Source organism: Cuculus canorus, chromosome 4 (genome assembly GCF_017976375.1).
Source record: "Cuculus canorus isolate bCucCan1 chromosome 4, bCucCan1.pri, whole genome shotgun sequence".
NCBI classification, from domain to species: Eukaryota; Metazoa; Chordata; class Aves; order Cuculiformes; family Cuculidae; genus Cuculus; species Cuculus canorus.
In genome coordinates, this window is record NC_071404.1 from 8,504,609 (window position 1) to 8,529,118 (window position 24,510).

The window sequence follows — 24,510 nt, forward strand, 5'->3', positions numbered from 1 at the left end:
GCCTCTCACACTCTGGATGACCCTAAGGGCAGCAGGACACATGCCAGGGATATGCCCTTAGAGCACAGCCACACGCAGAGCAAAGTGCTGGATGCTCTCCTGGACTGTCAATAGCCCTCATGTGAGACACAATCCTGACCTGGGATTTTGCAGAATAAAACAGTTTCTCTTCAAGCAGTGTTTTCATAGAGATCTCTACCAGTAAAACATTGTTCCTCTCTGTTGAAAATTTGTCATTTAAATAATACCATCTTTGATCAAATCTCCATGAATGAGGAAATAACTATCCACCACATACCTTCACCATGGATGAGGACCGGCATGCCTGGAGGTGTTTAAAAGATGTGTAGATGTGGCATTCAGGGACATGGTTTAGTGGTGGGCTTAGCAGTGCTGGGTTTACATTTGGACTCCATGATTTTAAAGGTCTTTTCCAAGGTAAATGATTCTATGATTCTATGCTGGAAAAGATGAAAGAACACTTTGGTTAACCACATTATCCAATCTCAGCAGAGTAGGTCCTGTGCCGAAAGGATAGGATCCAGGTAGGTAGCACCCCCTTGCTACGCTCAGTACCTTGGCTTCTCTTATTGCTCTGATTCTTCACAGACTTCTGTCTCCGTATGTCAAGGGATTACCTATAAAGTTTGTCAAGCATTCTGAAGTTCTAAAGTGGAAGATATTGTATAAACACAGGCATGCTCTAATGCTTCCCTTGAAAGTCCTAACAACCGGGCAGTATTCACCGTTAGATTTCCTTCCAGGCACAATTCACCTATATAACAGTATCATATGGGTACTGCTACACATTAACAATCCTCTCATCCCTGCAATATTGTAAATTCAACAGACTTTCCAAGTGCTGCAAAGTGGAGGGTCTTTCTGAAAGATCCACCATTTATGCCACTGGAAGCCAAATGTGAGAAAGCACCGGGAAAAAATTCTGTGGTTTTGGGTAGAAAGGACTGGACTGTGCCTACTTGCTCCTTCCACCATATCCTTAGACTTACAAAACTAGGATGAGAAGCTCAAATTGTGCTTCATATGGCATATACAGAGCCCACGTGAGAAGGGCATTGAAGCCATTGTGAAAGATTCTGCAGACCCTCCGGGCTCTGGGTAGCAGTGGCTGCTCAAGGAAGTACAGGAGTGAGCAGCGGCTGGGTTACAACGTGCCACAAACTGGGGACTGGTTCTCTGCCTTCCTCACTTCATTTCCTGCCTTATATTAGCTTCTTAGGGAGACAAACGACAGTGTGTGGGCAAACAAGAGGGAGGCCAAAGGTTTGATTGCCCTCACAGCTCTGAAGAAGCACCCATCACAAGTCATGAAGGCTGAGGGCATCTGCTGCCCACCATCATCTCCTGGGGGAATCCAAGTACCTCGTGCACCTGCCACCGCCTCAGTGCCTGTGCTCAGTGCCCCTGCCATCACCTCAGCACCTGCCTCAGTGCCCAGTGCTCGGTGCCTCCGCCATCACATCAGTGTTCACCTCAGCACCCAGTGCTCAGTGCATTGGCCACCACCTCAGCACTCAGCGCTCAATGCCCCCACCATTGCTTCAGAGCATTCCTCAACACTTCCTGCACCCGCTGTCACCTCATCACCTGTCTCAGCACCCAGCACCTCGTGCACCTCTGCCATCACCTCTGTGCCCGTCCCAGCACCTCTTGTACTTGCCATTATCTCAGCACTTGCCTCAGTATCCAATGCTTGGTGCCCCTACCACTGCCTCAGCGCCCACCCCAGCACCCAGCACTCAGTGTCTCCACCATCACCTCAGCAGCCAGCGCTCAATGCTTCCATCACCTCAGCACCTACCTCAACACTGAGTGCTTGTCACCCTCACCATCACCTCAGCACCCACCTCAACACTTAGTGCCTTGCACACCTAACATAGCCCCAGCACCAAGCATCTCGTACCCCCACCATCACCTCACCACCCACCTCCGTGCCCCATGCTTGGTGCCTTCACCAGCAGCCCAATACTCAGCACTTCAAGCACTTGCATTCGCCTCAGAGTCTGCCTCAGCACCCAGCTCTTGGTAACCCCACCATCGCCTCAGCACCCAGCTCTTGGTGCCTCCACCATTGCCTCATCACGCAGCATCTTGCATGCCTGCCATCGCCTCAGCGCCCACCCCAGCACCCAGCAGCTGGTGACCTAGACATCACCTCAGCACCTGCCTCATCACCTCCGCACTCGCTGCCTCTGCCATTGCCTCAGCAACTGCCTCATCACCCAGCACCGCATGCCTGCACCATCATCTCAGCATCCACCTCAGCAACTTGTGCATCTGCACCATCACTTCAGCGCCCACCTCATCACCCAGTGGTTGGTGACCGAGCCATTGCCTCAGCACCTGCCTCAGCATCCAGCAACTTGCAAGCATGCCATCTCCTCGGTGCCCACCTCAGCACCCATTGCCTGGCACACCTGATGTTGACTCAGCACCAAGCATGCAGTGTCCCTGCCATTGCCTCAGCACCTGCCTCACCACCCAGCGCCTTGTGCCTCCACCATCACCACATCACCCAGTGGTTAGTGACGCAGCCATCAACTCAGCACCCGCCTCAGCACTCAGCACCTCATACCTGTACCATCACCTCACCATCCACCTCATCACCCAGCAGTTGGTGATCCAGCCAGCACCTCAGCACACAGCACCTTGCACCTACACCATCACCTCAGCACCCACCTCAGCACCCAGGGCTTGGTGACCCAGCCATCGCCTCAGCACCTACCTCGTCACCCAGTACCTCATGCCTCCACCATCACCTCAGCACCTGCCCCAGCACTGAGCAACTTGCGCTCACGCCATCTCCTCGGTGCCCACCTCAGCACCCGTTGCCTGGCACACCTGATGTTGACCCAGCACCCAGCACGCAGTGCCCATGCCATTGCCTCAGCACCTGCCTCATCACACAGCACCTCATGCCTCCACCATCACCACATCACCCAGTGGTTGGTGACCCAACCACCACCTCAGCACCTGCCTCATCACTCAGCACCTCATGCTGGCACCGTCACCTCAGCATCTACCTCATCACCCAGCAACTTGTGCACCTGCACCATCACCTCAGCATCCACCTCATCACCCAGCAGTTGGTGATCCAGCCAGCACCTCAGCACCCAGCACCTACACCGTCACCTCAGCACCCAAGGCTTGGTGACCCAGCCATCGCCTCAGCACCTACCTTGTCACCCAGTATCTCATGCCTCCACCATCACCTCAGCACCTGCCCCAGCACTGAGCAACTTGTGCTCACGCCATCTCCTCAGTGCCCACCCCAGCACCCACTGCCTGGCACACCTGATGTTAACTCAGCACCCAGAAAAGGGTGCCACTGCCTCAGCATTTGCCTCAGCACCAGGGGTTGGTGACCCAGCCATTTCCTCGGCATCTGCCTCATCACCCAGCAGTCAGTGCCTCTGCCATTGCCTCAGCACCCAGTACCTCGTGCCTCCACCATCACCCATTGCCTTGCACATCTGATGCCGCCCCAGCAGCCTGGCACTCGCTGACCCTGCCATTGCCTCCAAGCCCACCCCAGCACCCAGCTCTCAGCACCTCTGCCATCGCCTCAGCTCGGGACCTGGTCCCACCCCGCAGCCCCGTCGTCGCCCCAGCCTGGCCCCCACCCCTGTAGCCACATTTCCACCAAAAAACTGCCTTCTTGAGTGATGCTTTGCAAACATCCCCCGCAGGTTTGTAAGCACGGGGCGGCGGGTGGCCAGGCTCGGTGGCCTTGTGGTGCCCTTTGCCTTCCCGCTCTGCTGAAACCCTGGGCTGGGCGGACAGCAAGGGGTTAACACACACCCTCCCGCCACTCTAAAGGGAGGCGCGGTTCCTTTAAGGATTGCCCCGCCCCCGCCTTCCTCTGTTGGCGCCTCTGGTTTGAGTGACGTCACCCGGACGTCCCCGCGCGGAAGGGGGGAAGCAAAGCGGAGGGCGGGTTCCCCTGAGGGGAGGGGCTTGATCTGGGGGCGTGGCTTCACTCACGGGGGCGGAGCTTCCCGGAGGGGGGCAGATTTCCATGAGAGATGGAGGGAGCAGCCCCGAGGGGGGCGTGGCTTCGCTCAGAGGGGGTGTGGCGTCGTTCTGATTGGCGTGGCTTAGCTACGAGGGGGCGTGGCTTCGTTCGCTCTGGTGGGGGCGTGGCTTCGCTCAGATTGGGGCGTTCTCAAGGGGCGGGTTGGGGAGTGGCTTCGCGTGGATGAGGCGTGGCTTCGACTTCACTAGATGGGCGTGGCTTCATCGAGGGGTGTGGCTTTGTCTCCGGGGGCGTGGCTCCTCGCCGAGGGGCGGGGCCGCTTCGCAGGGCGGCAATGGCGGCGCCGAGGCGCGGCCTAGCCCAGCGCAGTGTTCGGGGGCTCTGACAGCGCTTCCCGGGGCGGCTCTGGCTTCCCGTCCCGTCCCCTCTGCCGGCAGCAGGGATGGACCAGCGCCTGTCTGAGCTGGTGGAGGAGCTCACCACCTCGGGGGAGCCGCGGCTGGAGCCGGGCAGGGTGAAGGAGCTGAAGAGGATCTGCAGGTAGGGCCGCGCGGAGCCGCCCCAGCCGTGCCCGGGCAGGGACAGGGACATCCCACTAGACCAGGCTGCCCAAGGCCCATCCGACGTGGCTTTGGACATCTCCAGGGACTGGGCAGCCACGGCGTCTGTGGGCAACCTGTGCCAGTGCTTCACCACTCTCACAGAGAAGAAATTCCTCCTTATATCTAGTGTAAATCTGCCCCTCTCCAGTTATACTCATCGCCCCTAGTCCTGTCACTACATGCGTTTGTGAACAGTCCCTCCTCAGCTTTCTTATAGCTCCTTCAACTACTGGAATATTTTTATTTAAGCTAAAGTAGACTTAAGTTTCATCTAAGCAATTGTGGATTTTTGAAAGTTAGACAGAATGCCCCTCTAATAGCATATCTTCTTTAAAACGGTGTTTTCTAGATGATTATTCCTTGAAGATAATAATGCTTTGTGCAAAGTATGATCTATGCTGAACACGTGTCTTCTTCTGTAATCACTTGTTTGTTTTCTGTCTTAAAGCCAAGGTCAAGCAGAGAGCTGGAGCCAGCTCCGAATTAGCGAGAGTTTTGACTGTTGCAAAGTTTCATAACATTAAAATTAGGCCTTGGAAAGTAATAGAATGTGCATAAGATTTGTGGGAAAATGTATACATATGCATGTAGGTGGGAAATACTTTGTACTGAGCCTTAGTCTCGCTGCACACAATTAATGGAGATCACTCTCGCAAGCTGCCCAGGCCTGATAAAGGATGCTCGCTTTCTACAACTCCAAAACGAGTCTTAGAGAGTTTTATTTGCTGGTATTTTTGGTATCACTTCAGTGTCTGGCTGGTTCTGCAGTTTGTGTAATTCCCACCCACCCTGAAAGGCAGCATTTTTATTTACTTGTTTACTTTAAAGAAAGTAAATGGCCCTGTTAATGACTTTTTCTGTGTGTAATTTTCCTGTGGTGTGATTTTCTGGCTTTTGGTACAAATAACCTGCATCTTCAAAGGCAAAGCCAGGCTTTAGTGACAACGGGCTGTCCCGTCTCTGTGCTTTCTGCATTAGTGCACCGAGCAAACCCCAGCCCAGACAATTGATCAAATCTGATCCTTGAACAGATAAACCTGCAAATTGTTTCTTCTGGTCATTGGATGCCGCAGTAACTATTTGTTTGTATTTGATGATGAGGGGCATCTGTACGTGAGGTAGTGAACAGGGTCTCCTTGCCATGATGCTTCTCTGAAGATTCAGTGCCCAGTTGGTTCTGCGGTTTGGGTAATTCCCACCCACCCTGAAAGGCAGTCTTTTCATTTATTTATTTATCTTAAAGAATTGGCCGTGTTAAGGAAGTTTTCTTGAAATGTTTAGAAATTCAACTTTCTCTTGGTTTTAGGATGAGCTCTAGGGTGGGCAGAGGTGGAAAACAGAATCTTCTCTTATCCGTTTGCTAACATCTCTACTTCTTGTAGCCAGGCAGGTTCTGTAACTAGAATAAAGTCTCTCCGACGCATAGTTAGGGGAAGAAAATTTGCACTCATTGCCAGCAAGAGGAGCAGGAAGCTGTAGAGCACAGAAAGCCAACTGTATCCTGGGCTGCATCAAAAGAAGTGTGACCAGCAGGTTGAAGGATGTGATTCTGCCCTTCTACTCAGCTCTGGTGAGCCTCACATGGAGTATTGTGTTCAGTTCTGGAGTCCCCAGCACAGGAAAAATATGTTGCAGTGAGTCCAGAGGAGGCCACGAAGATGATCAGAGGGTCGGAACACCTTCCATATGAGTACAGGCTGAGGATTTGGGCTTGTGTGGCCTAGAGAAGAGAAAGCTCCAGGGAGACCTTATAGCAGCCTTCCAGTATTTCGTGGGGGCATATAAGGAAGCTGGGGAGTGCAGTGACAGGATGAGGTGTAATGGTTTTAAGTTGAAAGAGGGGAGATTTAGATTAGATCTTAGGAAGGAGTTTTTTTCTGGTGAGGACCTGGCACAGGTTGTCCAGAGAAGTCATGGATGCCCCATCCCTGGAGGTGTTCAAAACCAGGCTGGATGAGGCTGTGAGCAACCTGACCTAGTGGAAGTCATCCCTGCCTGTAACAGGGGTTTTGGAACTGAGTAATCTTTAAGGTCCATTCCAACACAAACCATTCTATGACTTTCTTTTTTTCAGGTCTTCAGAGGAACACATCAACCATGTGTATCACCTGCTGATGACGCGGCTCAACGAGGAGCATGCCGAGATGCGCTTCTCAGCTTTCCAAATCGTGCAGGAGTTGTTCATCCGATCCCATCAATTCCGGACTCTAATTATTTCTAACTTCCAAGAGTTCTTGGAGCTGACAGTTGGGATAGACCATGAGCAGCCTCTTCCCCCACCAAAAGAGGTGGCGCAGAAACTGAGGAAAGCAGCCATTAAGGCAGTGCAGGAGTGGCATGAGAAATACGGAGAGGCTTACAAGAAGCTCTCTCTGGGATATCACTTCTTAAAGCAGAATAAGAAGGTACTCTGTGTTTTTACTTCTCTGTGTATTTTAAGGTGATGATCACTAGGGGATGCTTAAAGTGAGGAAACCAATAAATATGAAAGAAAAGCTATCAGAATGCTTAAAGTGAGGAAACCAATAAATATGAAAGAAAAGCTGTCAGAATGCTTAAAGTGAGGAAACCAATATATATGAAAGAAAGCTGTCAGCTGTCTTTAGGAGACATCCTGTTGATCATAGTCTTTGAAAGACAAACTCCAAACTTTTTGTTCATTTTGCAGTATTGTGGTGTTTTAAAAAGCCTGGGCTTGTACACAGAGCTGAGTTCAGCCTTTTCTCAGAGTGCAAAGGTTATTGCTCACTAACAAGCTTTCACTCACTGATTCCTACCAGAAGCCGCAAAGTCTAGCCTTTCTTTAGAAGGGAAATAATGGTTATACCTTAAACTGAGGATAGTCAGCTATTGAGTCTTTATATGCCAGTTTAAACTAGCCTGATTTCTATTCTGAGCTGTCCGGTTCTAGTGTCCTTTTGTTGTACAACAGAGACAGTGAGTGGGTGCTAACCGCCACTTGGCTCCATGGTTACTCTGTGTAATACAACAATTTTTATTGCAGAGGAATTTCTTGTATATAAACACTTGATTTTAGCTCTCCCTTCTGGGCTTCAGGTTACTGTGTTCTTGAACATAGTTTAGTATCCCTCCCAATAAAATTGGGGGCACTGTTTTAGCCTTTACACTATTTAAAGTGATAATATCAGGTTTTCAGTAAGCATATTGATTCTCTTCAGAAAGACATATATTCAGTGTTTCTAACAATTGATCAAAAATCTTTGTGATACATGATGTGTTTCTGTTGTTCTAGTTCCATACTAAGCTAACGGGGTACCCTACTTGTATGATTTATTGTACTGTTTCTATACAATTTTTGGCATCTGCTCAGAAAAGGTAATTTCCTTTGAATCCTCCCTTGTCATCTTGTTTAATTAAGGAAGAAAACTAAATGAAAGTGAGAAAGGGAAATGCAAGCCTGGGACAGGGGAGCTTTAACACTCAATACAGGTTTATGAGATTGAACACACAAGTGCGGACAAGTCTGCTCAAGTTTGGTGTGTTTATCTGTGGTCAGTGGCTGTTCTCCAGTTATGACTGGGTGATCGCCCCTTATATTTGTGATAACTATGCTACCCAGGAAGGTTGCTGTACTGCTTTCTAGAGTAGCTGAATTCAAGTACTTCCAGAAACAGTACCCATAGAAACAATCTTGCATAGTTTGGTAACTTAAGTACAAACTTAAACAGCTGAAATGAGCCAGCTGACCTATCTGTCCTTCTGCCAGCTTCATACTTGAAGTTTAAGGAGCAACTGAAAGATTTGAGGAGTCATTTGTACTTTCCAGAAGTAAAACACGTTATCTGTTCTTTATTACGGGTTTGGCACTGTACTGTAGGACAACTAGAAAAGAGTATTAGCGGTGTTGTTATTTTGCCAGATAACAAGTGTTAGGATAAGAGGAAATGCTCTCAAGTTGTGCCAGGGGGGTTAGATTAGATATTAGGCAAAATTTCATTACTGAAAGAGTGGTGAAGCATTGGAACAGGCTGCCCAGGGAAGTGGTAGAGTCACCATTCCTGGAGGTGTTCTAAAAAACACGCTTTGAGACATGATTTAGTTGGTGTGGTGGTGTGTTGATGCTTGGACTTTGTGATCTTAGAGGTCTTTTCTGACTTTAATGATTCTATTATCATCACCAAAATCATAATTGGGCAGAAGGTGACAGTTGCTGCCCTTTTTGGATGTAAACCTGGAGAGCTGCCCACTGTTTTAATGTTAGTACATTCAAGCTATACCTATATACACATTTGACTTTGAGAACACGTAATATTTTGGTGTATCTGAAAATAATTTTTCTAACTTAAAAAAAAAAAAGAAAAAGAATTCCATATATTTCAAATCTTTCCAAAGGTTTGTATAGTTGGGCAGCTGAGTCATATTATAGTATCTTTGTATCTGAGGAATGCATGGATGGAACTATGGAGTGAGCTGGAATCACAGTGTGAACAGCATTTTAAACAGGTTGATACTGAGTATATTCCCGCTGTAGACAATGTTTCCCTAAAGTTTCAGTAGTTGCCTAGGATTGCTACTTAACATCCTTTAAATCAAGAAAGGTTCTTTGCACTGCACCATATCCAGTTCCGTAAGTACAGACCAGGGGTAAAATGCTCACATAGGTTTCAGCGATAGAGGGGCAGAACAGCAACTCTGATCTCAGTCCATATCGTCTAAATGAAATGAGGTGAGCTCTTACCAGGTTTCCGAGTTAGTGTGACACCAGATGACGAGTGAGTCAGTATACACATAATTCAGAGGTATTCTAAGCTTGTAAGAGGCCAGCATGCCCTCTTTTGGGCAACTCAGAGCCTTGTGCATGCTGATGACTTCATTGGTGGTAGATGTCAAGTATATGAAGTGCACTCTCATTATCAATGGCAACCTGTGATGATTTGGCAGATATTGTAAGAGGAGCATCTGACCAAGTGCTGAAGCATGAAACGCTCGAGGAGAGCAGCACGTGGCTGGTCCTTTTGGGTCAGAGAAGGGGAAAGAATGGATAAATGATTCTGCAGTAAGTATTCTGGTATGAAGAGGAAGTTCTGGTTTAGCAGACTCCAGACATCTCAGATTTTTTGTGCAAATCCAATCTGACTGCCTGGAAATGGTAGCTGTAGTTCCTGGGTTCTGCATCTTTGTTCCAGTTTTGTGGGTGGTGTTGCTGTTTGGGAGGTTCAGTTTATTCTGCTGTGTGGAGAGCTGTGTGAGCTTGGTAGAAATAAATCAGATCCTGAAAACCAAAAAAGCTTCCTCTGGTGATCTGTGTGCTGCTATAGGTTGTGAAATCAGCTCTTCTCCCTGCCTTCCCTTTGCATTCCTATTCCCCAATAAAAAAATAAGTCGGAACTGGTGGAGATGCTGCATTTAAGTTTCTCTGAAAGTCGAGTATTCTTTTGCTCATAGAGATTTTTATATTAAAAACATTTGCCTTTGAAGTGTTTGCTCAAATAACACTTGTAAACGCCTTACGGCTTATGTGCATTCCAGAGACTATTCAACAGTAGAAACATTTATATTGCAAGGCATTTGAGCACGTGGTTAAGCCCAAGTTCAAACTTTTCTTTTTTCGCTTCCACAGTGTTTAACAGTTATCTGCTTGCTTAATGCCGAACAAATATTCAAATGTTTCAGTATGCTTGAGATGAAAGACTTGGCAAAATTCTTGATTGTGCAAAAATGTGCAAACTTCAACTGTAGGATGTACTTGGTTTGCTTGACCCCGTGGCCAGTGAGTCTGTGTACATATTACAGGAGAGATCTTCTAAGATTATGCTAGAGAGTGAGACTCACTTGTCTTGTGTAGAATGATCTCAATGTTGCATATACCTCCTCCTCAAAAGTGAGATTCAACTTCATTGTTTTACTCTTGTGTGGCCCCAAAATGTTGGTGTAGGATGTCAGTGCCTGGGAACTCTTGCTGTATGTTGACAAGCTTTATCATCTGGCAGTAGCAATAACAACAAACATTCAAATGCTTGTGACATAGAGACAGCACCAGAGAATCTGCACACTCTCCTAACAGCAAAGTACAGGCTTGCTCAGCACTCAACAGAATATGTATTAAAGTTAATGAAGGTTATGTGGTAGCAATCAAAAGGAAATACTGTTTTTTTCCTTTCTTGAAGAGGTTCCCTTATGCAACAACACAATTGAGTCTCCTTTTCTTAAAACAGAAGAGAAAAATATTTGCATTTTCAAGCCATTCTGAGAACAAACTGAAAGAAAAAAAAACATTGCAAATATTTTAAGGAGCAGCTTTTTGACTCAATCAGATTTAAGTTAGACTTATTTTAATTGTAAGAAAGTAATGTGAGACTGAATGATAACCTTTCCCTCAATCTCTGAATCCAGCAAAACGTAATTGTAAAATCCAAAATTTGGGGGGTTTAAAAAATGAATTTTCATATCTTCTCTTCTACTTTCTTTGCTTACAAAGTTGTCCAGTGAGTTATGTGCATACTTGTGGTAATAGTGCTTACAAATTTTCCTAGTGGGCCCGTTGTGATGTTTTCATGTAATTTGAATACTTACACTGTGTAATCTCTTCCTGCTCATTCCCCTACCTGTCTCTGGTGCTATGACAGAGGTCTCCCAAAGCATAGTTTATTCCCACAATTTAGATGCGGAAATCTAAGCATTTTGTTTTTCTACCTTATCATTCCTTTCTGAAAGCCATTGATTCTCAGCAGTCCCTTAGCAGTAGAAGTAAAAACACCATTCAGAATTACTGTAGTTATTGATTCTGGAAGGAGAAGAGATAAAAGGAAGTACTCCTGAGCTTCTGGCTGATCGCTGGTGTTAGAAGATTTTTCACCACAGATAAGGATCTTAGGAAATGGATTTTCTATATATTTCTTACGAGGAATGTTGTACTTTTTTCTTTATTTCCTGCTTAGGTGGATTTTCAAGATGTGCATGCCAGAACTGTGGCTGAAAAGAAGAGGGAGGAAGAGAAGCAAAAACGACTGGATAACATTTACAAAGAAAAAGCCAAAAGAGCTGAAAAAGAAATGGAAGGTGAGTTGCTTTGTTTCTTCTAGTGTTGAGCTTTTTTTGTTCATTTTTAAAGTGACCTTTTTTCAAGTTATAGAAAACAAGTTCTAAGAGAATAGCTATCCAAATAATAGCTGACCATGGAGGCGGGAATAGTACATATAGAATAGTTAGAGTTTGACCCTCTGTCTCTCTCACCTAAAGAATATCAGGGGAAACAACTGAGAGTCCCATGAGCTGAGATAGTGTCAATATATATATTCGTATATATAAAGTTAGCAAGTAAAGTCTGTTTTGTAATTCAGTACAGTATGAATGCATAACTTCACACAAGACATTTTGGAACTAGTGGCTTAATTTCTGCATCTGTGATGAGGCACAGACTTCTCAGTACCTGAATTATATTTTGTATACAGTCATTGTGTTCCAGAGGTATGGGCAATGGTCTGCACAGGAATCCTGGATGCAGTGTAAGATATCCATCAAAAGTATCATACTGCTGCTAAAAAATGTGTCTAACTTGGGGCTGAATCTCTAAGCAATATGTACATAGCAAACATATTTCTGTAATATGAAAGAACAGAGACAGTAAGTATATTGCATTGCAGTTACAAAGGGTTATTTTTAATTTAATTACTTCGGTATATGCAGTGCATGCAATTGTGCCTGCATTTATTCTGCATGCTGGAAATGTTTTCATGCCTGAGGGTGGAATTTTAAAGAGATTTAACCTTCTTAAAGTCTCTTTTATTGGTAGCATAAATAGCCTATATTCGTGGCTATGCCTACAAACAACTGTAACATTCATGGCTGTAGAATAAGTACCCTCCAACATCACTAAAAATCTTCTCACTGAACGTTGTTCTCCTTCAAATTCTATGAAGTATTTGTATTGTCTTTGATGCATAGTGAAATTTTAGAGAGAGGATGAAAAGGAGGCATACTGATTTTAAATTCCTTGCTCTGGAAGTTCTGGATTTCCTGCTTAAGAAAGCTGTTGTCACCTTTATAAGGACAATTTCTGCAATGGAGAGAGAGACGTGTATGGGATAATTATCACTGATTGCTGGGTAAATGGATTACCCCTTTGGCAGTTTTTGTTTTGTAGGTCTGCTGTGGAGACTTTACTTTTTTACGTTGTTTAACGATATTCTAAAACAATTGTCTCTTGACAGAAATGTCCCACGAGATTGCCGACACGCTGACAGAGATGGAAAACTGTTTCCAGCTCCTCATGCCAGATCCTTTCGACTTCACTGTGAATGTCACAGAAGTGGAACCCAACAAACAAATGCCTGCTGATCAGGATAGACCGGCATCCACCTTATCCTCCCAGACGGAAGTTAACCAGTCCTATTTTGGATGCATGGATGATGAACAGCCATGCTGCAGCAAGGACATTCTCTCTGTTTCTCAGTGCGGTAGAACTGATAAAGAGTTAGATGAGAAACAGGAGAAACCTGAGCAGGAAGGATTAGATGGAGACACATGCTTGGAAGTTCAGTCTGGTGTCCCTGCTTTCACTGATGATGATTACCAGACTTTCGTGCGGAACCATGGGCTTATTTCACATAAGTATACTCTAGACCTTGAAATCTCCACAGGTACCTGGAAAATATTCCACATGCAGCTGTAGTTATTGTTTGTCTGAAGTGTTTTGTGCTTGGGCAGCTATTTTTCCCGTCTTAAATGCTTGGAGTTCCTGAACACCAGTTATTTTGGAGTTCTTTTCTATGTATGCTTCATCTAGTATCCATTCTTAGGTTTGAGTGTCCTTGTATGGGATTTACGGATTTTATTAATTATCTTCTAGGGCCTAACTTTTGGTTTGGTTGTTGTAACCATGTTGGAGCACTTCATAGTGCCTGGAATAAGATGAGTTTCCTATGTTTAAAAAAACCCCTTCAGTCTGTTTATAGTATATAGTTTTATTTTCCATATGTTTCACCATTCACCTTTCCTTTCTCTCTGTAGCTGGGGTATAAGAAGCTAAGCATTTAAAAATCTTAAGATTGGCTGTTTCCTAAACTTTTTTTTTCTTTGCTACTGACAGCTTGCAAGAAGCAATAAGTAGAGTTTTGTTAGGAAGTCTTAAGGATTATGTTTATACCTCTTTTTATGTAACTTTGCTAATATGAATTACCTCTAGAAAAATTAGGATGTTTTGTGTTTCAATATTCTAAATGAAGTCTCTTACAAATACTGTTCTTAACAGAATTTTGTGTGCAAACGTTCAGTGAGGCAGATACCTACATCTGTGCTTGCAGACAACATAACTGGAAATGTATCTGCGGGGCTTATAAATGAGTAACAACTGAGAAGTACCATTTTTACTTGAGTAGTGACCTTCTTGGCTTCTTTGACAATCAAAGACTCTACTGCCACTGGGGCAGAGATGTGTTTTTTCATGTTGAATATGCAGAAACTGCTACAATAAGGTCCAGTCCAGTGACTTGAGCTTAGGACAAGATGTAATGTAGATAGTAACAAACCACTTATTTGTGGTTTATTTGGTAATTCCTTTGTAGCAATGGCTTAACAACTCTTTCTGTCATCACTGAACTGACAGCTTTTCCTCCGATTTCTTTGAATGTATCGATAATGGTAGAATAATTAATACTGAGCAGAGAAACGTTGTGACATTTGTAACTTTCCTGAAGGGATCAACTATTTCAGAAGGGTTCATGTCTGCTTCTTCCACTTAGCTTCGTTAGCTCCTGTAGTGAAGACACTGTAACCATTGTGCGCTAAGTCTTTTTTTCCCCTGTTTTGAGTAGATATACAAGTGCATGAGAACGAAGATAATGCTGCCATAATAAATAATGTCACGGATGCTCACAAACTCCTCAAAAATAAATTCTGGCCTTCTGTGCAGTCCTGGATTCAGGTAGGATGAAAAGATGGTTTTTTTCATTTTTTTATAAAAAGACAGAGAAGGAAGGACTAGGGTACAGTAAATCCCAAGGGAGTGCGAGCAGAAAGGAAATTAAGGTTGAAGAAACATTAGTGCAAATAGAAAAAGTTTCTTGCTCAGTAGGGGTGGATGGAAGGAGACTACAGGAGCTACGTGATTTGTTTGATGGCTTTGAGCATTTAGGTATGCTACTTACAGTCATACTTAAAGAAAAGTATATAGTAAAATGGAGCTTCTTCACAAAGAGTTAGAGTAAAACACTGCTTATTTTTGTCAGACATGCCTATATCAGAAAAACAGTGTTCCTTTCTGTCAGTTGATGTTACTGCTCAGGAGCCTCATGCTTGGAATTTGGCCTCAGGAGATGTTTATACCAGCTGTTCATTCTTTGTTTGTCTTCAGTAGCTGCAATTAGCGTTTATATCCTAGATAGGAAAAGAAGTGGCCTTACTAATAGTCACTTGTAAAACAGAGAAATGACAGTGTTGTTTCATTAATTATGAAGGAAAACAAAAAATGTTCTTTGGCTCAGATGTCTAGAAAGAAGAATAAGAATGTTGATTTCTTGCTTTGCAGTTATTTACCAGAGCAGGAATAAATGATGATCGGCTAAGATGTGCCATTGGTCTCAAGAATAAATTGGAGACTGCTATGAAGAAATACAAGGAAATGAATATTTCCTTTAAAGAGAGAAAAAGAAAAGTGGTGAGTTTCTTAAATTATTGCTTTACTAGATGAGACAATTAGTAATGCTTAGCTGGTATACAAAAAATGCACTTTCTCTAAAACCCTAATCTGGTAAACTATTCAACACCAGTGTTACTGGTAAGTACACTAATTCAGGTGGTTGTAGCTTCACACAAGGAAGTTGCACTAAACACCGATATACTATGCCAGGGTAACCATGTAAGGCAGCACTGTTTATGAAGGGGAAGTGGTTAAGTTCAGATTTTATTTACTCTTAGTTTGTTCATGTGTGTTACCATGTCCACACTGTATTAATCACTAAACTAAGCTAGTGTCCCACAATTCAGGAAAATCGTGTCTCTGCTTTGGAGCATTTACTCTTTCTAGTGAGCATATAATGTGATTAAGCATACCTTACAAGTATTGTTCTATAGTGTCGAAATATATATAATAAAGACAGTTTTTGTGAAATAGCTAAAACCTGTGAATAAACAGAGCCTGAATGATCAAATACTTTACAAAAAGGAGTCTATGGCTTTTTCATGTAGCTAAAAAGCAGAGCTGCATAATACTCCTTTCTGTTCATTGTGATCATATGAAATTACAGTATAGCTTGACACGAAAATAAGTGGTTTGCGTCAGAGTCCAGAGTAAAGTCTGGTTTATGACTGGATTGTAAGAATACGATCTGGACTTTATACCTCAGACTAAATTGTGATAGCCTCATTTAGCCATGACTGAGTGTTGTAGACTTTGCTTTCTCTGGGCAAATGAAGCTTTATCAAGATTAATCTGGTTCATCACCTTAATACCTACTGATGTACCACACCAGTCAAAAATTCCTACTCTGAATGAAAAGTACTGAAGGACTGTCTTGTCAGTGGTTTTTTTCCTGTGGTGAAATATGCGTGCTACCTTTATGCAACCAGCTATGAAGGAATCCAGACATCTGCTGTCATTCCTGCCATTTGCTTGACAGGGCTTCATTTGCTGCACTTCTGCATGGAATATTGGTTGCTATATTTCTTGCAAGATATAAAGGACATTCAAGCCTTGATTTTCATGTGTGTGTACTGGCATGTGTATGTGTTTAAAGTGGTATTGTTACCACTTCTGGAGATTGATCAATGCTATCTGTATAAGGTTTGAAAGCTAATAAATTCCATTGTTAGAAGAAAAAAAAAAAAAGGAAAATGCAAAATACACAAAGAATACATTCAAATAAAGCAACACAGACTAGAGTATTAATTTAATCATATATTGATTACAATGTTTATTCGTAGTATTAGTGCCGAGTTACTTTAAATGTATAATGTGAACATAGAGAGCTTTGTAGTGCAGAAGGAAACTATAAATTATCTTTTATTTCAGTGTCAAATGACTTTATTGAAACGTAGAAACATGGTAAAGTGAGAGTCTGATAGAACAAAATAAGCAGCATCTTTCAGACCATGATTATTAAATCCCTGTCTGTCAAATATTTACATGTCAGCCAAGAAACACTGCATGCACCTTCTCTTTAGTTCAGCATTGCTGCTTGTGTTATATTGTTGCTTCTGTCTGTACATCCTTATAGATGGGAACTATAGCTCTTGCTATGCCAAAGTCTTGCTCTCTTCCATATTCTTAGATCCAAGAGAAGTACTCATAGTCTGTCCTTCAAAGCACTGTCTCACAGCCATCCTGTCCCACCAAAACTCCACACATTACAGATGTTATCTGTAAGCACATGGAGTAGTGAGTGCTGTACCTGCACGTGTGTAGAGATGAGCACACCTAGAAATGAAGGGGAGCATTTAGTGAGCAGAGAGAGCATGTAAATAAAGTGTCTGAGTGTGGGAGGTCCTGTGTGAATTGTCCAGCTTGTGACATCTCTGCATTTGGAAATGGCAGCACTTTTCTTGGCAATTAGTGACCGCAGTCTGAGGTATGTATCTGGAGAATGTGAAGGTGAATTGTTTGTGTACTTGCTTGGTTCAGGTGTAATTATGATCCTGCACCAAAGGCAAAGCCTTACCTTCTGGGAGAAAGTGGTTTTATTTTATCAGCAAATATAAAACAGAATGATAGGGACTTAGAAACTTGGCTGGGTACTTAGGCTTGCCCAGCCTTCTCAGACTTTCTGGTTTTAATTTGTGCTCATTCTCTGTACTTCCATGGTCCTTAATTTCCTCCCTCTTCACCTGCTCTGTTCTGTGCTTTGCTTTTGTTCTGTCCAATGAGCGTGAGGAAAGGCTTTACCTACCCTCAAACTAAGATCAAGAAAGGTGGTACAGGGAAGGTTTTAGTGAGAGACTGTACAGTGAAACTGAAGAGATTTGTTACTATGATATCTATGACCCCGCTCAGTCCTGCAAGATTTAAATTGCCGTTTAAGAGAGGGAAGAACCTCGAGTCCTTTACCATTGCCACCCACATACTGTTAGTAATGTTGTTTTACCTGAGCAGTTACAGCTGAGGTGAAAGTAAGGCATATATAATTGGGGTAACTCTTGATCCTTTGGTTCAGTACGAATATACCAGCAATGTAAATTGAAGTTGATGGTTACCTGGCTTGCCTTCACAGAAAAATTGTTTGATTTGTATGTGAAAGTGGCTGCTTTTGGCAATCCTCCCGATTATCTCCATGCTCTCCATTGTTTCTCGCTTCATTTTCTAGATCATGAAGCACAAATCTCCAAGGCAGCATCCTTCGCAATTAAAGCATGTTAGAAAATTAGCACAAAATATTTTCTCTGAAGTTTCTTTGCCTTTATCTTTACTGTAAAATGTAAAAGCCCTGCTGCTTTGCAGACTACAGGAGAACTTTCGGTATTTTACATAACTTCTTATACAAAGTCACTTGCAGGAAAGCAGAGAACTTTATGCAGTGAAACACTTTATCTTGAATTAGATTATAGAGACATGAGACATCACCACCTCTTCTTTTCTTCATGATGGTAAAGAATTCAAACCATCAGAAAACCTTAATTATAAGGACAATCTTCATTTTAATGTAACGCTGAAACCCTGCCAACACAAGTGGACTATGGCACCAGTCTGCACTTGCCTCTTGGGAGCCGTGTGCGGAGAAGGAAGAGAACAACAAACATTGTCTGTCTAGAAACAAGTCCCTTGCAAAAGACTTTATAAATGTTAATACATGTCAGCTGCCTGGACTGTGTCTCTCTTCTTGCTGTTGCTGTGCCCCCAGCAGATCAGAAGTCATCAACACAGTCCTTCCTGAGCTGTTGCTTTCCAGAGGGGTAGGAGGTGGACAAACAGTGAGAGTCTGACTTTTTTGTCAAAGGCAAATGAGTTTTCGTGTGCTTACACAAATAACGTTTGCTGTAGTTAAATGCTTGTTTGAGCCATGAATCAGGTGTTTGTTTCTGGTATTTTGAGACTATAAACAAGAGGTTTTAAAATATTTTTTTTCTGTGAGTCTGAGTATTAGCTGAATCTACGGGAAGAGGGCAGAAGCTGTAAAAGGGCTTTCTTTTATTTCATGATACATGGATGCTTGGACATATCCCTTTCTTTCTCTGAATGCTGTTTAATGCCCAGTAGAGGGAGTGCATACTGCATGCTCAACACTTCTCTGCACCGCCTTTATCCAAAGCCAGCCATCAGTTTGTTTTTCGAGATAAACTTAAAACAGCAGCAATACACCAGGGACCCTCAGAGTTAATTGTTGACTCCATTTAGATGAATTATTACTGGAATACAGTTGTAATTATTGGCTGAGATTCGTGTTTAAACAGAATTTCTTGTTTCCAGAGGTTTAATTCTTTTGTAGGAATCATTTGCTTATGGCTGAAATATTCCTTTAAAAATAATTTTCCTGGTTAGAAATAGTTTTTTGTTAATATCTTCCTCTTCTTTTTCTTAAATTACCAGATGGTTATTTTTTCACTTCTTCTGTGTCTGATTTGCAGCTGATTAGATGCGAATGGTCTTGCAATTTTAATAGTTAGGAAGGGACAAATCTGTACTGTATTTTAAATCATGCACCCTACCTTTCACTTACATCATTTCCATAAACGATTATCTGTTGTATACTACTTGAAGTTCTCACATTATTAATAGAAAAGTAGCTCATTAGCTGTATTTCGTACACGGAGAGTGTACTTATCTCATATAAATACTTTTGGGAAGCCTTAGAAGGTTTACTTCTCAAGCTGGCTAAAACTTAGTAGGCAATATGATGTGAGAGACATCCTGCTCAATTATCTGTCAGCAGAGCGATCATTTAACAGGCCTATTACATTTGAGATTTTTAATTTCAAGTTATACTAACAACCAGGGATATATAGATTTTCATGAAGTGTCTTCATTACTTTTTGTTTCACCTTACCTTATCTTCTGTCAAATCTAAGAGTGCGCTTGGATCTTGATTTATTCGTGTGCTTAATTTTATCCATGTGAAACATCTGGTTGAATTCAATAATGCCATTCATAATTAGATTTGGAGAAGGCTGTCCTTGTGTTGACCAGAACCTGATCTGATCCCCAAACCTTACTGCAATACAAGTCAGATTTTTTCTGAAAGAGTCATGTCAGAAAATTGTTAAAAATTATGTTAAAAGTTAAGTGTTTGCTGATCATAATTTAGTCTTAAATATTTGAATATTTAAAAAATTAATGTGTAATAAATTACGCCAAGAGCTCTTCCAATTACTTGGTTGCAAGACTATTACTGATTTTTTTTTCCCCATATCTTCAACAACAGCTTGGCATTTTATCAATGCTAATGAATGATTTCTACCTAATCATTTTGTAGCTTTATAACCAGCTCTTTTTTAAGTTTTTCTTTTAGTCAGGTTAGTGCCTGCTTTAAAGAAAAAGTCACACTTGAACCTTAGATGAAAAGCAAGGGCTGTATTGTTTTCTTTCTGATTCTTTCTGTAGCCATAGAGAATTCAGTCTTGCTTTCTGTAACAGCTTCTTAGATTCTCATCCTCCTTTTTTTTTTTTTTTTTCTCCTTTTCTTCATTCTAGAAAAGTTGTTTCTGGTGGGTAAGTAATTGTCTTTAGTGATCACTCACCAGTCCTGAACCCACATCTGCTAAAATGCACTGAGACCAAGGAGCAAGAGAAAAGTCCTTGTACAAAAAGTCTTTTCCCCAGGTGATGCTTTTAAATTGCACACAAACAAAACCCTAGCCCTTAACAGAGATGCCCTTTGAAAAAAACAGAAGCATTTAATTTTGAAATTTGAATAGGCAGTTGATGTTGATTGTTAGTATGTTTCCTAAAACTTAAGACAAACATCAGAACATTTGATATTTAAATCAGCACTACACCTAAAGATGTCCTTTGTCAGATTGTTAACTTCATTGGCTTGTAATGTGTTCAGAATAAATCAAGTTTAATAATGTTTGTGTGGTCACGGTAGTAGCTAAAGCAACATTTTAAATAATTTTTTTTGTCTATCTAATATTTTATCAAAAAAGTCAGGTCAACCGTAACTTTAAAAGTAAACACAAATATAAATAAGTCATACAGGTGTTTCTGCTTCCTCTTCCTTCCTCTGCCTTTTAGCTATCCTACGATAATTATTTCTATCTGTGAAATGTCTCTTTTGTATCACTTTTCAACTAAAAGAGCCTTTCAGTTTTTTTAAGTCTTATCGGGATGTAGGACTGATATAAAACAAAACACTGTAACAGTAACCCTCAAAACAGTGCTCTCTCCTGTTTAAGTGTCTTATCAGCTGGTGTGATGGTTTTTTTTTTTCCTTCTCTAGAGCTGAATATTGCTGTGATATATTTTATGCTTTACACTGTCTGTGCAGCCTGCCGCTCTTAGAAGGTTATTAAAAATATCTTGTTATGCAGATCTAGCCATGAATTCTTAAAGTTGTCACTGTGACGACCTCTGATCCCTATCTGATTCGCAGGTCGCACAAATGCAATTTGGAGCTCTTCTAATAGAGTGTAACATAAAGTAGGATGTCTCTCTCATCAAGTTAACCCTTATGTTAAGTATTTAAGTTTTTCAGGCCGAAGGGTCATCTCCCTTGATTCATCTATGAATACTGAGCAGTGTGTACTCTATAGGTAGCAGATGTAAATTTGCTTCCTACTTTTTATCCATCCTACCTCACAAGGGGGAACAGTGTATTGAAATGAATTGGATGTATTTGTGAGGTCCAGTAAAGACACATTGCTAAACGTATATTTGTAAAAATGGAAAAGGACATAATTTTCAGGCTTGGAACACATACTCTCTTATTTAAATATAGTTAACACAGTAATAGTAAAGAAAATATCTTCATATCTAACCTATCTAACCAGGAATATATGTAAGTTTATGTATGTCGTGTGGGATATTTTGTTGACTTGTTGCCTGTAACAAATCAGGTTTATTTAAATGATGTGCATATTTATCTGTTAAAAATACAGCACCTGAAATAATTTTGAACAGATGTGTAGTTCAGATTCATTCATAAATGTGATCACTGAAGTAAGCTGCATTTTAGTTACTGATTTTACAGTCTATGTGTGTGCAGACTACATCATGAGACAGGGTCATATATACATTGGTGGTGGATACAGAGTTTTAGTAATATGAGTTTTATCTGGTCTGACAGATAGGTGGTAATCTGTCAAATGCAATAGGATTTTTTTCAAACGATTGAGTGCTACTGTGAATCTTCTAAAATCACATTTCATATGAAAATCACATTTCCTAAAGTTTCATGAAGGAAATGACAAGTAATGTGATTTTTTTTCCCCCCCTCAGTTCTAAAATTTAGCATTTAGCATGTGGAAGCCTCTGGATCATAAAGAAATTAAATAATTCAAAATATTGCCTAAGATATTCCAAGCGATCATTGGAATACTGCTCATCATCTCATAGATAACTTGGAATAGCTGATAAGTGCTGGAAAACCCAAAGACATCTCTCTGGAGGGGGAAATAAAAAGGTATCTTTGGTTGACCTTTGAGTTATCAGATCATAAAACAACTTTTTGGTTCAGAAATGGATATAGCCAGTCCTGGATCTCACTGTGGCTTTAAACAGTAGCTTTAAACAGGTTGTCTGGACTGGTGTGCAGGGAACACTGTATAGAGGAAAGTGGTTAGTCTGAAAAGGATGGAGGAGTAGTTCAAGTATAGTGGCTGTTCAGAGTTAACACTAGTAACCTTTACAGTGGGTATATATCTGCTTTCTTTGTTAGTGACAAAAATGAGAGTTTCCCTACTGCTTTTAGGAATGGAAAACATCTCAGGAACTCTCCTCTGGGTATATTCCTGTCTGAGCATGGGCTTTAAATGTGGTTTCAGGTCACTTAGCTTGTAGCTTTACTGGTTTCATCACCCCTTAGGCACTGAACCTACAAACCTTTCCTTTTATGTTAAGATCAATGAAACACTGGGTAGGCTCTTTACAGTTTCCTTACTGATTGTTATACATGAGTTAAGAAGAAAACAAGTTTGGTTTTCAAGGCACAGGTGATCTGCGCAACACTATTTTACACCTGCCTCTTCTGTTGTTAAAATGGTTTAACCTATTCTACAGTTCTTGAAACATTAAAAATTAAATCTACCGTGTCTTTCTTAGTGTGTTGCATAGTTACCAAATCCATTTTGTAGCAGACGGGTTTTGTACAGGTTCCTGTTGTACTGTTTGTGGGAGCTGAAGAGGGAAGCAGCTTATATATTTTGGTGGTAGTTTTATGATTGACTTAGAGATGATCTAAGTGCAAGGTGCAGTCAAAAGGGCCAATCCTGTCTCTATTTCCTTCCCTGACGATTCCCGCTGTCTCCTTTGTACCAGTGATAAGAACTTCTGTTGCAGCAGGGACATGAACTAATGGAACCTAATCCAGAGAAGAAGATTTCTGTAGCAGCGTTAAGCCCAGATTGTGAGACTGTCCCCTTCACTAACTGAATAAACTCAGGTAATGGAGATCCAGTTATGAAGGTCAATCTTTACTCAATCAGAGGACTCACATTGATGGAATGATATATGATTAGTTCATCTCCCAGTGTGAATGAAAAACTGGCATGGGAGAAGTACATTCCTGTACTTCTAAAAGTAAGAAGTAACATTTATTTTTGCGGAAATTTTGCATGAAAACATTTAAAGGACTAACACACACTACAGTCACTTTTGATGATACAAATTAAATATAGATACAAAATGCAGGTGATCAGCATAAATTTTGTGGAGTAATTTTTTTTTTTATGTTTGGGATTTTTATTAGCATTAATAATGAAAGGTAGCAGAGTCCTGTTTTAGCTCTCTGGCATGCATGGAAATGAAAGTCGTAGTTAGAATTGGAGACCTTCAGTAGTTTAGGTAAAACTATTACATCTCCCCTGAATGAAGGATTAGTCAAGAGAACGTTTTCTAACATACGGTCATAAGGTTTAGGAATATTCATACAACCAAATACTGTTGATTTTGGTGGATTGTTGGAGCCTGTGTAGTGAGGCATGAAAATACTTCTGAGGATATGTCTCGAGTGGTTACTGCTAAAGAAGTGCTAAACTTGCTTTGCAGTATCTTCCCGAGAGAATAGTTTTGTTACATGCACCAGTTTTCCAGACTGTCTTACTTTGCTGTCTTCTATGAAACTGTGAACGCACATGCTAGTCCACTGGGTACACTGGACATACTAATTTCATCTGAACAGTGATTCATTGAACTTCCAAGGTTTTTTTGAAGTGTCTTGTGCCTTAAAACCTACCCGTCTTTTTGAGTATATTTATTAAAATCTCTCCTAAGCTTATGAGAGACCTTGTGCCCGCTGAGGACCTGAGGTGCAGTAACTAGTCGCAGAGTGATACAGGTGTTGTGTAATGCATCTCGCTACTGCTGACCTTCCGATGTAGGTGTCCAGGCTCTGTTTATCACTGGGTGGAATGAAAAGGGCTTTGGCATAAGGCTTGAGTAAACCTCAAGCTTGCCTCTCCAAGCCTGTGGCAATACTCATGGGCTGTGGCTCTTCTACATTGCTTTAAAGAAAAATTGGTCCATTGGGTATTCATACTGCTAAAGCAATCTGGAACAAAGTGTGGTGGTTCTCCAGCATTGTACTTAGGCTGACTATTGGGCTAGAAACCTTTAACATTTCTAGTAATTTCTGGAAATCATGAAATAATGTGAAAAGTGTGCTCATAAGTAAAAGTCAGACTGGCCAAGTAGCCTATGTGCTGCTGAGCAACTACAAATAGGATGAAGGGCGATACTGTTATTGGTAAACATAAAATGAGATTTGCCTGGATCACACACATAATTTGCAGTCATCTAGGTTTGAATGTGTTCAAATCACAGAGCGGATGGGAGGGAGTATGTGGGAGTTCCCTATAAATATAGTTCTT

At 42.0% G+C, this 24,510-nt stretch overlaps 1 protein-coding gene across 2 annotated transcripts in view; it reads left to right on the plus strand.

Moving 5' to 3' along the window:
• The first annotated feature begins 4,311 nt into the window (after window positions 1-4,311).
• UVSSA (UV stimulated scaffold protein A) overlaps window positions 4,312-24,510 on the plus strand; it is a 59,858-nt gene continuing 39,659 nt past the window's right edge. Inside the window, exons 1-6 of one of the 2 annotated variants that reach the window (XM_009556024.2) lie at window positions 4,312-4,537; window positions 6,674-7,004; window positions 11,499-11,619; window positions 12,771-13,199; window positions 14,373-14,482; window positions 15,086-15,214. In XM_009556024.2, coding sequence (XP_009554319.2) covers window positions 4,440-4,537; window positions 6,674-7,004; window positions 11,499-11,619; window positions 12,771-13,199; window positions 14,373-14,482; window positions 15,086-15,214 — 1,218 coding nt within the window. In that variant the 5' untranslated portion in view covers window positions 4,312-4,439. Of the gene's footprint in view, window positions 4,538-6,024; window positions 6,170-6,673; window positions 7,005-11,498; window positions 11,620-12,770; window positions 13,200-14,372; window positions 14,483-15,085; window positions 15,215-24,510 lie in introns of those variants that run through there. The other variant, XM_054065018.1, reaches the window with a different exon arrangement.